Source organism: Alosa pseudoharengus, unplaced genomic scaffold (assembly GCF_046254945.1).
Source record: "Alosa pseudoharengus isolate Yale_2024_CS ecotype anadromous, Long Island Sound unplaced genomic scaffold, YU_APseudo_1.1 YU_APseudo_1.1_scf_7, whole genome shotgun sequence".
NCBI lineage: Eukaryota > Metazoa > Chordata > Actinopteri > Clupeiformes > Clupeidae > Alosa > Alosa pseudoharengus.
In genome coordinates this window covers 26,578,509-26,596,018 of record NW_027468859.1, presented here as the reverse complement: position 1 = coordinate 26,596,018, position 17,510 = coordinate 26,578,509, and the positions used below count along the sequence as shown (strand labels likewise).

Sequence of the window (17,510 nt, the reverse complement as noted above, 5' to 3'; positions counted from 1 at the left end):
ACATTTATTTCCACAGCAGGAAGCAGTAGGCCATACATGAATTTCCCCTAGGGATCAATAAAGTATCTATCTATCTATCTATCTATCTATCTATCTATCTACATCTACATTTGTATAAAATTTTTATATAGCCTAGCTTGGGTTTCCCTATGCTGCCTTGCACGCGATTTTATTCGCGCTTGAAACTGTAGTTTAATCAGAGCCCGTCTAGGCATTCTCTGGTTTAATTCTGTTAGTGTAGCCTACACTTCCACCAATGTTCAGTAGGGGGGAGTGTTTTATTTCCCTTTTCCTCCTCGCCGCATTTAACGTAGAAGAACTCAAAGTAACCAATAGGCATTAAAGCCGGTACAAACAGGAAATTTGGGAAGACTTCTGGACTGTCTTGCATTCTCTGGGCCTTTTGGGAGCTACTTATTCCCACTCCGTTATGGAGTGAACTAAAGTCCTTTAGGTCATTATAAAGTTATCTGAGTGAATTCCGTTTTCTAGTGGGACATGAGGCGGTGGAGAGCAGTGTCGTGAAGTGGAAGGATTTGATACAGTGCTGAATTTTAGGATGCCCTAGACGGGAAAAGGAAATCGTTGCTAGTTTGGAAAAGATTATCGCTCTTTGGCGTTACCCAGTGTTCGCATATACTTTCTGTGTTTGGTTGTATTTTGCGCATTCAACTCTGGTAGGCTATAGGCTAGGCTATACGGTTTAGGCAGTGAACACAATGGACGATATCGAAGCTGAGCTGAACGTGGCAGGTGCAGATGAGTCTGATGATGACACATGGGGTCGAGGTACCGTTAAATTGACACCATCCTTGCTCTTGCCGCCAGCAGTATTTCCAGGTGGGTTTTTCACAGACATCTCCCTTTATCCACATTTCATGGTAGCAGTATGTCACATTGCTTTATAATAATACCAATAAAAGGCACAGCATTTTTGCTTAAAAGCGCTTTTATTTCAACACAGAGAGGTCGAACATGTCTGGTTTCCATAAGACCATAAAGCTCTGCCTTTTGGCCATTAAGGACGCTATGCTCCATCATCGGTGGGAGGACGCAGCTAAATATATATCTTATTATACACAAGCACTTGAGGACACCTCTACTGGGAATCAACTTATGTCACCAGAGGTATCTTTACAGCTTAAACAGTTGTAGCTTACACAGAGCTGTTTTAAAAATATTGGTAAGACTGCATTAAGGAAAATAGGCATAATAAACAACAATGTTAATGCAATATCATTGATCAATAGCCTAATGAAAATAAGCAAATACTATAATATACAAACCGTAACTCGAAAGAACCGCTTAATTAAGTAAGTATGTTGAACAGATATGTCTACAAATTTCCTCTTCAGATCATGTGGCGTCTTGGCTGTGAGATTTTACACCACCATCCCAACTCCAAGCCTGAGGACATAATTGATCTCTATGAACGAATGAAAAACTTTGGGGTAAAAAACTTTGCCAAGGTATGTACGTGGTTTAGGCTTGTTTCATCTACCGACTCTTGCATAGCTTAACTTGTTTTGGATTTGTTTTATTCTTTCACACAAACTTACGTCACAGACCACTTGGAGGTGCAAACAATATAGGATTTTTGGTTGGTTTGACCATCAGTATACACATTAGTATATAGTATATCTGTAATGAATACATCATATGATCTACAAATTTGTTGAGTTTTCAGTTTTATTCAATGATAGGGGTGGGGGGAGAATTTACCATTAACTTTTTGTTTATTTAATCAAAATCTACAGAGGTCCCTTGGAAATCACTCTACAATCTTAATTAATTAAAGAATGGGGGTAGAGGAGCGCTTCTTGGACTCTAAAGTTTGGTTAAGTCAGAGGTGCTCTTTGGATGGGAAACTAAATGCCAAGAATCAAGAAACTCCAAGGCACTCTCTATTGAAAAAGTTAAAAAGCCTTTATTATCATGGCTTGGTCAAGTTAGCCTTCTAAAAAACTCCAACGCGTTTCGGCTACATGCCTTCTTCTGGGAGTTAAAACTCGGTTAACATGCCTTCTTCTGGGAGTTTTAACCGAGTTGTTGACATCCTCTTATAGTTTTGTTCAGGATATCAGGTGTGAGACATAATCTAAACATTCCATTCCACACAAAGTAATATCCTCATTCTGCAGATTAGTCTAGATCATGCCTTCCATCTGCTAAAGAATGGGCAACTTGAGGAGGCCAAAAGGCAGTTATCCGTTGCAGAGAGCTGGAGATATGGCAAACAGTCTGCTGCCCAGTCACAAGATTTGACTCTCATCCGTGTTTACCGCGGCTTCCTGGATTACATCACTTGGAACCACAGAAGATCCCTGGGAGAGGAAGCAGGTGAGACAAATCTGTAATTATTTATTGATAATGTTAGTTATTTGAGATGGTATTTGATGCCATATGCCAGTGTAGTAGCCTGACGTAACCAGACCCAGTTCCATACAGAATTTGAATGTGGTGTCAGTCCCCTTGGATTTGATTATAGGGTGTGTTTCAGCTGATACAGGGGGAAAATGCCCCTGCATGCCTCGGTAGGTGTTTGATCACAGGGTTGTACATTTGTTTTAGATTGTAATTTTGTTGACGTGTTTGTTTGCTTGTACATTGTAAATTTGCACTCGGAAACTTAAATTTGTTTTGCACTTTGTAAATTTGCACCCGCAAATGTAAATTTGTTTTGCACTTCTCCTTCTTCTCGACAAATGCCTTATTCACTGTTTTTTTGTTTGTTTTTTAAAGTTATTGTGCTGTAAATATTTTGTGCAACAGACACAATGGTGAAATCTAAACATCTCCATGCTAACGGTGATCTCTACCAATCAAAGACACAGCTTTTCTGTCATTCTATGTAACGGGTGCCTTTTCCACTATGCAATTTTCAATTTTTTTTTTTTTTTATTTCAAAATTAAACTTTTTTTCAATTTATCCACAGCATTAAATACATGATCACCCCAAAAAACATGTTTGCTTATTTCAGGCACACTTTTTTTCACATTGAAATATGATTGGGAAATATGACTGGGTGGTATGTGACAGGGTGGTACATTTCATGATAAAATGGCTCTAGTTATCCACGTGGTCAAGTTATTGACTTGAACAATACATGCCTTCAATTCTAAATGTAATTTGCTTAGCAATGATACTGTTAAAACTGCAATGGAAAAAGAGTTATTCTAATTTGCGTGACTGGGTGGTTGGATTAAGCTTATTAGCTTTAGGCTTTAGAAACACACTTTGGCTCTAGTTTGTGCCTTATGCATAACACATTTTTCTTAAAACAAGGTTGATGAATGAACTTGTGCCGTCTCTATGAACATAAACAATTGCCTTATCACATAGCTGGTTTTAAATCTACCTCGGACGATTATGGTATTATGGCTTATAATCAAATTCTAAACAGAAATTTAATGGGATTTCTACTTCCATAAATGGCATGAGCTAAATTAATAACTTAAATAAAATGGAAAAAGTTGTTTTTAAGAGTTTTAAAGAGCTGTTTGGTTAAACACAGTTTTTCTTCTGTACATGAAGCAGAGTATTAAACATCTAACCTGAAACAAAAGAAATCAGGTGTGCACACATAATGTTCAGAAATATTGGGGATTTTTCCCATCCTCTTTTTGTTGTTGTGCACTAAAAAAAAAAACTCCTCAGACTATACCTTAAACCTTGACCTCTTGTCTCATGTTTCAGATCACAATGGTGATGGCAGTAATCCAGAGATGCACAGTTACTTCCGGCAAGCCTCTGTTACCCTACAGGAAGTCATTAGATCGCCTGGCATCTGGGACTCTTTTGTGCTCGCCTACGTTGAGGTGAGCGACCTCAGTACATTCCCCTGGCCTACATGTATATCAGAAGTTTCTTCAAAAGCTAATGTTCTCATTAGCAAACACACCATAAAGAATGTGGCTATTGTTGTAGTTAGCTCAAACCCGCCCAATAACTGGCACTGACACGGTGGTCCATTTAGAATTATGTTTTTTTTTATTTTTCTTTTAGAATCAAAGCTTTTGGTATCTGTTTTCCATACATGGATTAAGCTTAGTCCTAGACAAAAAAGTTTTTTTCATGGAGATTTTCATGGAAGTTTGAGTAATCTATGTATGGGGAAACAGGCCCTTTGGGTTTCTGTAGGTCACATATTCCCTCTCTAATCATTAGAATATATTTTATGTGAATCACAATAAAATTGACCTATCAAAAATGTATTTTTAGATGCTCGAATTCTACAATGATAAAGAAGGAGCTGAAAAGGTTCTGAAGGATTACGCATATGACAAGGCATTCCCAGCAAATCCGAATGCCCATGTCTACCTGTATGAGTTTCTGAGGAGAAACAATGCCCCTAAGAGGAAGCTAATGGAAGTGCTGGAGGTACTGCATATATGCTGTTCTTTCTTTTCTTTAAAGATGGAATGAATCTTGTGTTGTTTTGACCGACAAAACATCGGGACTCTTGCAGGGAGCGACATCTGAACGAATTTTCTCTTATTTGTGTTTGTGTTCGAGTCATTTCATGTCAAATCAGATGAGGTTGTTGCTGCACCGTCTCAGATTTTGTTCAAGCCATTGTCTGTAACACGAGTAGAGTACGTCCCAATACCAAGGCCTGTCAAATATTTCTGTTCAAATATCCTGAATGAAATCACATAGCCTATTTCTAAACTGATTGGGGCAGCCGTGGCCTACTGGTTAGTGCTTCGGACTTGTAACCGGAGGGTTGCCAGTTCGAACCCCAACCAGTAGGAATGGCTGAAGTGCCCTTGAGCAAAGCACCTAACCCCTCACTGCTCCCCGAGCGCCGCTGTTGTTGCAGGCAGCTCACTGCGCCGGGATTAGTGTGTGCTTCACCTCACTGTGTGTTCACTGTGTGCTGAGTGTGTTTCACTAATTCACGGATTGGGATAAATGCAGAGGCCAAATTTCCCTCACGGGATCAAAAGAGTATACAGCGGGGAAAATAAGTATTGAACACGTCAACATTTTTTTCAGTAAGTATACTTCCAGTGAGGCTATTCGCATGAAATTTTCTACAGACATTAGTATTAATTAAGGTAATCCACACATATTAAAAAATCCAAACATTAATGTCCCTAAGTAGAGTTATGAGTAAAAAAGTGGAATGGCACAGGGAAAAAGTATTGAACACGCTAAGAAAAAGCAGTACAGAAAGGCAAGGAATGGCAAGGAACGAGCTGGAATCTATACGTAAATAGAGAGTAATTATCCCTCCTATCTGTGCAAATGAATATAAGCTGGGTTAGTACATATTGATGAGCTATAAAAAGGTTTTTTGTTACCAAGTTGTCACACAAGAAACATTTCATGATGGGTAAAAGTAAAGAGCTCTTTCAAGACCTTTGCAACATTATTGTTGCAAAACATATCAATGGAACTGGTTACAGATGCATTTATAAACTTCAGAATCATCCAGTAAGCAGTATTGGAGCCATTATCTGCAAGTGGAAGGAACATCACTGCATCATCAATCGGCCATGTACAGGATCTCCTCACAAGATTTCTGACCAAGAAGTCAGAAGGATAGTCAGAAGTGTAGCCTAAGAGCCATGGACCACTTGGAGAAAGCTCCAGAAAGACTTGGAGGCAGCAGGTTCCATTGTTACAGAGAAAATCATAGGTAATGCACTCCACCGCCATGGCCTCTATGCACGCTTACCCCGTATGACTCTATTACTGAAGAAAAACATGTCGAAGCTCATTGAAAGTTTGCTACACAACATTTGGACAAGCCTATGAAATACTGAAAGAATGTATTCTGGTCAGGTGAGAGCAAAATGTAACTCTTTGGATGTCATACTACACACCATATTTGGAGGAGAAATGGCACTCTGCATCACTGTTAAACTACCATACCAACAGTGAAGTTTGGAGGTGGAGGCATCATAGTGTGGGGCTGTTTTTCATCTCATGGTACTGGCAGACTTCATACAGTTGAAGGAATGACGAATGGAGCCATTTTTTTCTGGGAGAATCTTGCCATCCACCAGGACAATGAGGAGGAGACATGGCTAGACCTTCCAGCAGGACAGTGATCCAACGCATTCAGCAAAGGAAACTCTCAATTGGTTTCAGAGAAAGGAAATCAATGCCCTGACTTAAATCCAATTGAACAGTTTTGGAAGTTACCTAAAGATCAGGATTTACAAGAGGGACCCCTGGAATCTTCAATATTAAAAGACTATCTGTTTAAAAGAATGGGCCAAAATCACACCTGAATACTTTGACTGATTAGTTTCGTCATAGAGGAAATGCCTTGAAGCTCTCATTACAAATAAAGGGTTTTCCACAAAGTATTTAAGAAATGTCAGTAGGCGTGTTCAATACTTTTTTCCTGTGGCATTCCACTTTTTTACTCATAACTCTACTTATGGACATTAATGTTTGGATTTTTTTTATATGTGTGGATTACCTAAGTTAATACTAATGTCTGGTGAAAATTTCATGCAAATAGCCTCACTGGAAGTATACTTACTGAAAAAAATGTTGACGTGTTCAATACTTATTTTCTCCGCTGTATATACTTACTTATATACTTAAACTTCTACTTCTGTTTGCCACAGATTCTGCAGGCACTGGTACCTTCTCATAAGCTGATGTTGCAATATTGCTTCTTTCTGCTTAACTCAGGTATTGCTAATTCAACTCATTTCTATCCTGTGTAGTTCTGGCCATTAATATTGTACAATTTAAAAAACATTTGGATAGTTGCTCTGTTGACCATGTTTACTAGAAAAGAAGTGAAACAGAAGCCAGTTTTAACTAGCACTCCATGTAAAGCAGTTAGTAAATGATTTTGGTGTTACATTTCACTTTACAATCTAATGAAATGTATCCTGTCTTTTTGCAGACAATGATGATGATGATGATGATGATGATTATAAAATTCAGAGGGCACTTCAGGTGATCATGGACCTTCTTGAGTACATCAGCTGGAAGCAAAACCCTTATGCTTGGAAGTGCCTATGGGACGTTATTGTCTCACTGTTGAAAAGGTAAATATTGCTATAATGTATGCCTATACAAACGGCTTAATTGTATATAAAATCAAGAAGAGGAGTGCTGATCTATAGACCTTTTAGTCTTTTTCTATTGGGTTAGACAGTGTAGTAAATGAGTGGGATTAGATAGATAGATAGATAGATAGATAGATTTTTTTATTCATACCGAGGGATATTTTAGACCCTACAATTTAAAAATAATTACACCTGTTGAATTTCTGTATTTCATTCCTTAACATGTAAAAGGTCATAATCGTTATGTTTGCTCCATAGTTTTTAGATCTGATTTTTACATTTTGAAATTGATGTCTCTGAACGTGTCAGGTGTCGCGGGGACGTACTCGCACAGGAGTGGCATAAGAGGAAAGAGCTGTGGATGCCGCTGCACTTCAGAACCTACCACGCCAGACAGGACGCCAGGGTGGACCAGGACCTGCTGATGCTCAAGATCCTGGTCGTTCCCAACCTTGCTGGGAAGGGTGAGTGTGCCGGTGTGCCCTTTGCCTCTTTTTAAAGCAACACCAAAGCACTTTTCCTCTGCCGCACGCACACTATTTGTTTATCCAGCATCGGCTTTGCAAATAACAATGTCCACAGACAAGGTAGAGTATGTTGCATGATTTTATGAAAGTAGACGTATTGCGGCATTAGAAGCAAGTCAAATTTGTAGTTTCTTATGTCTCATTCCATCAAACTACAGATCCGCTACCCGATCTGGCATAGTGCGGTTATAGCCGATAGAGGGTTGTGAAGCGAAATGCAGAAGTGCCGTTCACCCTGTTACGAGTTGATGAACCACTGAAACGATTTTGGAAACATTATTTTAAGGTACAAAAAACTCTTTGGTGTTGTTTTAAGTATACTTTGGGGCTTTTTTTGCCTTTATTGGGTGAGATTGAGAAATGACCACGGCTCAGACTCGAACCCAAGTCCCCCTGGGTACTTGGACCCAATGTGGTATGGACGCTGCAGCCTCCTGCGCAGCTCCGGCGTGTCCTGTGCCTCTTGCTTTTATTATACTGCACATCTGTTCACTGAGCAAGTAGCCAAACTGACATCACCATAGCAGATGTGTCCCCTTCTTCGCTCTTGCCCCTTATGACGCCTATGTGCCTGTGTTCGGGACATCCACTCGGGACATTCACTCATTAACTGTCGTGGACTATGTAGTGAATGAATGAATGTCCCAGGCCATGTCTTCTGTCTGTCCAAGATCTTGAGGTGCATGCCTGATTTAAATCAGTGTAAACATGATGGTCATGCAGGAGATGAAAAATGTAATGAGCTCAACTCTTGGTTTAATCAAAGTCGGCCGCGGCCATCTTGGTAAAGCGCTTCGGCCAGTCATTTTGGGCAGCTATTTTCCTATTAACATGAATGGGGAGGCATACATAAATGAGGTCCTATTGATATATAAAAAAGTACACCAGGCTGTGTTTAAATCTGAATTGAACAATATAAATATCTCACCCAAAAACACTAAAACAAGGTTAAAAAGGACAAAAATGTGGTTGTACATTGCAGGAAGGGGCAGACCATATCGGAGTTACAAACTTACCCCATACATTTCTATGGAGGATTCTTTGAGTGCTGTGCCTCAGTTGAAAATCTTTGTGTACCGTAATATTAAGGGACTTACATTTAATACTGTGTGGGAAGCAGGGAATGAAATCCATGAATTTAACCCCAACTTGGTCCAGGAGAGGAAGAGTTGATGAGATATGCGTTGTCTTCTTTTTTTTATCTCCAGATGCCGAGTACCGCAGAGCTGCTAAACTGTTGACTGATAATGCCTGAATGTGGGAACAGAAAAATGGACTTCTCCGCTGTGGACACATGTTGAGTCGAAGGGCAGGAGATATTACCTTTGTAAAACTCTTAATTGATGCTTCTGTCAGCTGACTATGAATGTAGGCACCTCAGTACGTCTTGGAATGTTGAAGAGAAACTGGAATTATTTTTACCACAAGGTGGCACTCATGATGTGGTGAAGCATTTTCCACCCTTGTGGTTGAATATGGTTGCCAAAAAGATCTGACAGACGTGTGGGGGGGGGGGGGGGGGGGAGAGAACATCACAGACACACTGACCTAAACACAGACACTAACAGACATGTGCACACAAACTTCGTAAATGTGTGCCTTGTCAGGTTAGGGATTTGTGATCACACTTTCACAGGCTCTACTTTTACAGGCTACCTGTAAAACTACCATGAATAATAAAATCTTTAAAAGTTTTATTTTTGTAAAACTCACCCACTTGGCAGCTTTTAATAATTAAATGATAAAAACTATTGTACGAAGATAATGTTTTTGATGTGTATTTCTTTCTCAACCTTGGAAGGATGGGTACGTCCCTGATTTGCCGATTTCCATAACTTGATTTGCGTTTTCGCACGGCTAATTTTGTCTCTGTATTAAATAAGGTGCTCGCAAACGGTGATCTATCTAGTGTGCATTCATATGAAAACCAAAGACAAGAATACACTGAGGAAGCCGAACAGCATCTGTGTTGATGCTGCCTCAGGTACTTCACACCTGCGTCGTTCACATCCCGGTTTCACACGTCACTGGGCATTCTGATGAGCTCTCCATGTTTAGTAAACGCTGCTGAAATCTTTACACAGCCACAGTGTTACAATCCCCTCAGTTTTTCAGGAAATACATAAATGAGGTCATATTGATATATAAAAATGTTGAGAGACTGACAATAACATATCAACAACAGAGTAAACAAATCAGAACAGTCTCTTTCCAATGTAAGGGCTACTTGGTTCACATTAGCGTGTATAACATGGTGTCAGGTTGAACAAAAAGCATGATGTAAGGACATCCTGTAAGTATCTACTGTGCACAGAAATGGGTCAGAAAGAAGTGGGGGAGAAGATTCAGTCACGCAAACAGGAGTTTCAGTTACACTTTACTTGACAGTGTCGACATAAGAGTGACATGACGCTGTCATGAATGTGTCATAAACAAGTCATAAACGTTTATGACCTAATGCTTCTGTTATTAAGTGACATTCGTTTTTTGTCATAAATTAAGGTTAGGATTAGGGTTAGAGATTAGGGTTAGGTTTCATGTGGCATGACCGTGTCATGTGTTCACGACAGGGTCATGTCACTCTTATGTCGATACTGTCAAGTAAAGTGTTACCGGAGTTTCAACAAAAAGTGTCATTAAACTACTATAGCCTACCACTAATACTATGCGACTGTAGAACTAAGATTCAAACAATTTTAGTTCAGAATGGTCTTTTTTGGCAGAAAATCAATCAATAAAATGTGTTAAATGAAGAAACAAGTCTTAAATGCTGATCAAATGAATGCACCTGAGGTTGAATAACCTGGAAAACAAACGTTTAGCACGCAATATTCATTAACAAGTTGTGTATTTCTGATTTCTGCGGTTCAGCTCTCCCATCCCTGGACGAACTCCATCAGAAGAGATGTTGGAGTAGGGCTATCAAGATTTTAAAAGACACCTCCCACCCGCCAGCAGCCTATTTCAGTTACTGAAATCAGGCAAGCGATTCAGGAGCATCATGTCTAACACAGAAAGACTAAAGAGGAGTTTTTATCCACAAGCTGTTAGGTTCCTGAATCTAAACATGACATGCACCTCCCTCATGAACTGCACAATGCATCTTGCCCTGGATCCACTTTTAGTGAGCACTTTTAGTAGTACAAGGTTTTATTATATCTATGGGTAGGATCTGGGGGGGGGGGGGTATATATTTTATCTTCTTATTTATTCATGTTTTAAACTTAACTTTTATTCCATAACTTATTATTATACTATTAGTTTGTGATAGCACAGTTGGAATGGAGTAAAGAATTAATTTCACTGCTTGTTGTAAGTCTATGACTATGCATCTGATAAATAAAGAAACTTGAACTTGTATTACAAGTGAGTATCTGAGTAGATGTGAAGGACTTTGTGTTTCCTGTGCTGCACATTGGGTGCTGTGTTCCATTCAGTCTGTTAGTCTAGTATCAGCATCAGTGATCAGTGTTCTCCTGCATAAGTCATTCCAGGGCTCAGGGTCAACCTCAGTGCATCTGGCGCCACCTGTGCGTCCTGCTGGGGTTGTCTCCTGTCCGCCAGGTAGAGGGACGAGAGTGGGGCCAGCAGGCTTGGCTTGTCCTGCTGAAGGTATAGGACAACTGTCAAAAACCTATGTTCTTTCTGGCAAAAGTAGTTATAATAAGTTGTTGCAATGTTGTACTCTAGCATCGTTACAAAGGAGTTGTGCCACCAGTGGACAACTGGATGTGTTTGGATGTGATGGATGAATCCCTTCAGTGGAGGTGTGGGGTCACAGAAGACTCATCACATTTCTTACCGTTTGTGATTGTGTGATGCGATTCCTTTTTCTCTACGGTTCTTGCTCTCTCTATGGCTCTTTTTGATGGAATCAGTAGGCGGCCAAAGAACTCTTGTTTTCTTTAGAGAATTTTTGAATCTCTCAATTCTTCTTCAAGGACATGCTTTCTCATAAGCGAACATGTTCATTTTTCTGTGTTCATCTTGCTCCTTTGTTGCAGCAAGATGGCAAATAATTAAAAGCTTTAAAAAGAACTGAATGGCAAAAGGAAGTACTTGTGGTGAGGTGTGTGAGTTGTTAAGACTGAAAATGGTTTTGTTATTGTATATATATATGTCATATTATGATTACGGCCTTGATAGATACACTTACTTCTGCGGCACCCCTGGATGGAATAGTGATTGAGTGGGAGGAGTGAATGAAGATGTGCCAGCATTGGATTTGTACTAGTTAAAGCATGTAAACTGGCATATCTGATAACAACCTGATTGGTGCTTTAATCAGATTGCTGTGCACATGTAGTAACTGCACTGACTGATTGGATGGCTTTCAGTTGCTGTGCTGTGCCAAGCAAGCGCTGGAGATCTCCGCTGAGGCCTGTGCAGCTCAGGAGGAATGTGTCCATCCTGCCTCTGAATCACTCGCTTCAACAGCCCCCACAATCTGCTGCTGCTGCACGCTCCCCTAATGAAGCCACTGCTGGAGCCGGCTTCACATCGATCAGGCCCTGGGCCATAATAAAAAAAAGAAAAAGAAAAACAGAAAAAAAAACTCAAGGGAACATACGCAATTAGTGAGTTTCACGCTGCCTGATTCACTTGATTTGATATAATTTCTTTAATTGAAGTTTTAGTTCAAACCTACAATTTAAATTATTTCCCTTCGCCCCAGGAGCATGACATTAGTGGATGTCTCACTTTTCTTTTCACCTCACCAGCATTTTAGGGAGCATTCAGTGTTGTCCTTCGCCTCACGTATTACTGCAGTGCTTTTTCTTGAATACTCTGACATGATTGAGTTTTTAAGCATCCAACCACTAGACCCAAGTGTAATAAAAATGGAAAAGCTGGTAAGTTGTGCAATTTTATGGTGCACTGGAGAGTGTGTGTGTGTATGTGTGTGTGTGTGTGTGTGTGTGTGTGTGAGAGAGAGAGAGAGAGAGAGAGAGAGGGTGGGGGGCATGATTGTGCTGTCCTTACATAACCAAACCCCAAAGCACTGACCAAGCCACAAGAACAGCTGTTGGTGAGGGAAGGCAGAAGGGGAGAGGAGGAAAGAGGATGCATCAGAGAAACACATCGTCTGGGAATTTGCTCTCACAGCCCACTTTCTGGAAAAGACCACAACCTCAAAAGGGGTCAGCACCTTGGCCTGGTTTGTTGCCATGGTCCCCATCTGGCCAAGCTGTGTGCATAGCAACAGCATCGAAGCGCATCAGTTTCATCAACCTCACCAGCCTGCCTGCCTTAAACTTGACAAACCATTTCACTTCACTACATTTGAAAGGAAGACTTTATGATCCAAAAGCATAGCTCACAGCCCCATTCACACACAGAAGGGTCAAGTTCTTACTCAACAGAAAGTCAGGACAGGAGATCTGTGCACAATTTTCAGTCGGAGGTCACGTCACATCGTGAGTTACCCTGCATATGCACAACCTCCCATCAACTATGATGGGATCTCGTGTTGCCTTTTCACTGTAGTAACATCTGGTCGCTGCTTTCCGTCTGACTAACTCTCCTCTGTGAGGACTAAGATTAGTCTGCATGAGTGACTGTGATAATTACAACATTTTGGAAACTGATTTGAAAAAACCTTAAAATGGACATGTGTACTGTATTTCTTAAGTTAAAGTGCTATGTTGAAATGTTGAAAAGAGCAAAACAAATGTTGATTAGCTGTTGATTGTTGGTTATTGCTTAGCTGTTGATTAGCTAAAAAAAAAACATTTCTTGGTGGTGATTAGTGAGAAGCACAATATACCCGAGGGAACATTGGACATGAAAATCATTCTCATTATGAACATACCCTCATCTCTAGTGCAAGGATAAGGCTCTGTGTCTGCATTTCTCATTTGCGAAGATACATTAGTCCCGTTCCTGTGAGTAATTTATGATTCTCTGGTTGTCATTCATTCTCTCCTGATGCCATTGGAACATAAACCTAAATGTCATGTTCACTAAGCAAGCCTGTATTCTCTCAAGCCTCCAGAGGTAAGTAGGTATTGGCAGCAGTTCTTTGGTTTACTCAAGTCACGGTTTAGAAAAGTCAAGGTCATGTAGGACTAAGTGGGGGAAAATATAGTCGCAGGCATGTGTTTGGCCTCTGTTTTGTCTGCGACGGTCGTCAGGTAATTAATTCACATTTTAATTTTGCGTCCTTGGGGCTTAGCCGAGCTGAATCGGCAGTTTACTTGAAGATAGGAATCAGACATGACTGATTGTAGGCGGTAATGTTTTCTTTCTTTTGGGCAGATCATATCTCCTGCCTTTTTTTGGCTGACCACATGGTCCCTGGACACTCCATGTATCAGTGCATTTGACAGATTGAAGCGTAAACCCTTATGACTGATTGTCATTGTAACTTTAAGGCAAGTATTAAAACTAGACAGAAAAAAAACTCAGACGGAACTGAACTCAGGAACGGAAAGTCTTTTAAGCTGTTTTCTGACTTAGTCTGCATATAGTCTACACTGCCACACCGAGGATAGCTATGGATTTGATTGAATTTGAATTTTAGAGCACTATGTCATGTTTTGAGAAGAGGTTATACTGAGGGGGCTGAGTAAACAAAGTTGAGACGGTTCGGTAATGAAGTTGACTTTTCTTCCACTGTGGCGTCAGTCCCCTGGGAGCCTTATAGGCGATGACCGCACTGGCCCGTCTAGGCTGAGTAGGTCAGCGTGCTCCTGTGTCCGTCTGGCCATCTCCACACTGACCTTTCACAAGCTGGTGCTCGACCCCCCCCCCCCTCCCCGCCACACACACACACACACACACACACACACACACACACACACACACACACACACACACACACACACACACACACTTCACTGCCCCAACCCGCTCCCTCAGGAGGAGTCAGCTGTCTGGTTGTGCTGGCTGGCGCTCCCTCTCACACACCTGTCCAAGTGAGGAAAGCAGCGAGGGTGACTCACACAGAGGGCAACGGGGGCGGAGGCGGCCCTGGCATGGCAGTGCTGGTGGTGGTTGAAGGGTGGACGGGGGAGGGGTGCAGACAGTGAACACACACACACACACACACACACACACACACACATCTCTGCAGGAGAGCTCCAGCTCCGTAACGCGTTAGAAGTTACTGTAATCCAATTACTTTTTTCAAGTAACGAGTAAAGTAAGGGATTACAATTGCAAAAACAGTAATTAGATTACTTTACTTTCCTGCAAGCAGCCTGCGTTACTGCGTTACTAAACTGTGATTTTGCCATAGACAGTAAAAGAATTTGGGATTTTGCCATATGGATTTTGTGAGACTAACTCGTGACAATGATGCGTGATATAGATGTAAACAACAGACACATGTGTGCAAGACATGGAGTGCGGGAGAGAGCGCGAACATGGAGCATTTAATTCATTGCAGTTCAGACATTACGAAAAAAACATTAATGCTGTACACTCTTCATGGGAAGAAACATGTTGTCTACAGCGAAACATTCCACCTTAAATCTGAGCAAGCACCTAGCAAGCCGGCACAGAAATGTGATACTCATTGAGACACCCCCAGATCCCGACATGAAGGCTGCAGCAACAGGTGAAAATAGAGGACGTCGAGGGTTCCCTGTAGCCTACTGGCCCGTTATAACAGGAGCCAGGGCATTATAATATTCTGGCTGCATTCACTGTGGTTTGGAAAATGGGCAAAAATATAATGTGGTCTTTGCCTTTTTGTAATGGGGCTGGTGAGTGTTGAAGTCTTCAATAATTTGTTTCCCTTAAACCAGCGTTTCTCTACTGGTTCGCGGAGACATGCCAGGTGGGGCGCGAAAAACAGGACATTTTTTTATTTATTTTTTTATCTGTAGCCTAGGCCCAGGTAGCACCCGATGCGCAATGGACGCATGTGTTATTCATAGGGAAGCGCTCGTGTCAAGGCACCGTGAGCGCATGTTTGAATCTGCAAGCACGTTCACTAATGAACATTTCTTGAAGCTGGCCTATCTTTGCGATATATTTGGAAAGCTCAATGAGTTAAATATCCAGTTACAAGGCAAAGACAAGCACCTACCTCACCTAGCAGATAAGATTACTGCATTCACCAAAAAAATTGAGGTATGGGACAGGCGCCTCGATCGCAACAGTATGCCTTTGAGAATCTGAGTGAAATCGCTTAAACGTCTGCTTCGGGAGCCACTCTTGTGATCCCATGTATTAAACAGTAGGCCTACATCACATCCCTGCAAAGTTTATTTCAAAAATATTTCCCAACCAGCAGTGCTCAGTATGACTGGATTATGGATCCATTTAATGCAGCATGTTGGTATTTCATTGAATATATTGTACAATGCTGTAAAATATTGGCTTATGCTTCCTAATATGTTGCTGGAAAACAGAAATATGTGTGTTTAATTTACAATGGCACATTATGTATTTATTTATTATTATATATGCAGCACTAGCTGATTTTAACTCTGCTGAAGAGGATATATTTAGAACTTGTCATTATTTCAATACATTTGACAATTTTAAGCTTGACCTACCACTTTCTTAGAGCAATGAGGGACAGGTGGGGCTCGAAAAGGCCCCCTTGATCAAAGAGGGGAATGAAAGAAAAAGTTTGAGAACCACTGCCTTAAACTAAGCATTTACATGAAGCACAGTAGCCTATGCCGATTGAAACACATTCCACTCAGATAGGTGCTACCAGGCTCATATAGGCTATCACTTTTAATTGCAAACAGAAAATGTCTAGCTAGCTGTTTATACCAACTTAATATCATGACTATTGCTAATATAGTAATGTGGAGTTTGTGGACTAGCCATAGGCTTATATTTGAATGGAGCTGATCATTATGAGAGCTGTATAGATGCTCTTAAAGTGACAGTGCACCATTTATAAATGAGTTAAACTGCATCAAATTAGTAGTATTTCTTAAGAAATATTTTAAACTAACAGTTCTGCTTTGGGCACCAAAATAGCCAGCAGCGGCACTGCACACACACAGTTCAAACACATACTCTTCTTGACATTAGAACAGCCTAAATGTGGCATGCAACATCATTTTCTGTTTTGGTAAATGCATTACTCCTCTCTGCACTGCAACTGTTAAAAGATGTAAATGTTAATAGAGACTTTGGTTTTAATATTTTATTGCTGTATTTTGTTTACATCTATTCGAATGAAGGAGTATACACACCAAAAAGTTAAGATTGAAACTAATAAAACCAAGTTTTAAAAAAGCGTATTCAGGTTGTGTATAGCTAGTGTGTTTTTGTTAAGTAACTAAGTAAAGTAAATAGTAAAGTAACTAATTACTTTTGAAAATAAGTAATCAGTAAAGTAACTAGATTACTTTCTTGGATAAGTAATCAGTAATCAGTAACTAATTACTTTTTCCAAGTAACTTGACCAACACTGCTAGTTACAGACATTACAAAAAACATGTTAAACAAGTTGTTTAAACATGAACATTTCTAGGCTCTGAAATTGCACTGTGCCTACTTCAAAGGGCACTGTTTCCACCTATTTTGGCCTACCATCAAATGATTGACCTCTTTGGAAAGCTAAGACCCTGTTTCTTAGGAAACAATCAGAAACATTGTGTGAAGTACTGGCACAGACTTACACAGGCTAGAATATAGTTTTTTATTTCTACCGGTTAACAAATGTTTATGTAAAAGTACATCAATTTAGAAGAAAAGATGAGTAGTTTACACAATTATTTGTAAGATATGTCTATGCTTTTTGCAAAATGCCCTATATGGAGACTTATATACAGGATGCACTTACATATAGGACTTTTGGTTACCCAAAATGCATACTGACAATAAAAGGCTTACTGTATATGAACCCCTTGGTGTAGAAGCATAATCATGGTCTAAAATGAAAGGTAACACTCTGAAGTTGTATTGTATGTCAGGGGTTCTGATATAGAATGACTACACAAAATATGGAATAATTACACAAAAGTATTT

General features: G+C 40.3%; 1 protein-coding gene across 1 annotated transcript; it reads left to right on the top strand.

Annotated features, from left to right (window-relative positions):
- The first annotated feature begins 364 nt into the window (after positions 1–364).
- Positions 365–9,090, top strand: taf1a (TATA box binding protein (TBP)-associated factor, RNA polymerase I, A). Its single transcript, XM_076271829.1, has 10 exons — positions 365–840; positions 965–1,128; positions 1,356–1,469; positions 2,142–2,340; positions 3,698–3,819; positions 4,223–4,381; positions 6,589–6,655; positions 6,876–7,020; positions 7,351–7,505; positions 8,777–9,090. The coding sequence occupies exons 1-10, from the start codon at positions 720–722 to the stop codon at positions 8,821–8,823; spliced, it is 1,293 nt and encodes a 430-aa protein (XP_076127944.1). The 5' UTR covers positions 365–719; the 3' UTR covers positions 8,824–9,090.
- Positions 9,091–17,510: the final 8,420 nt, after the last annotated feature.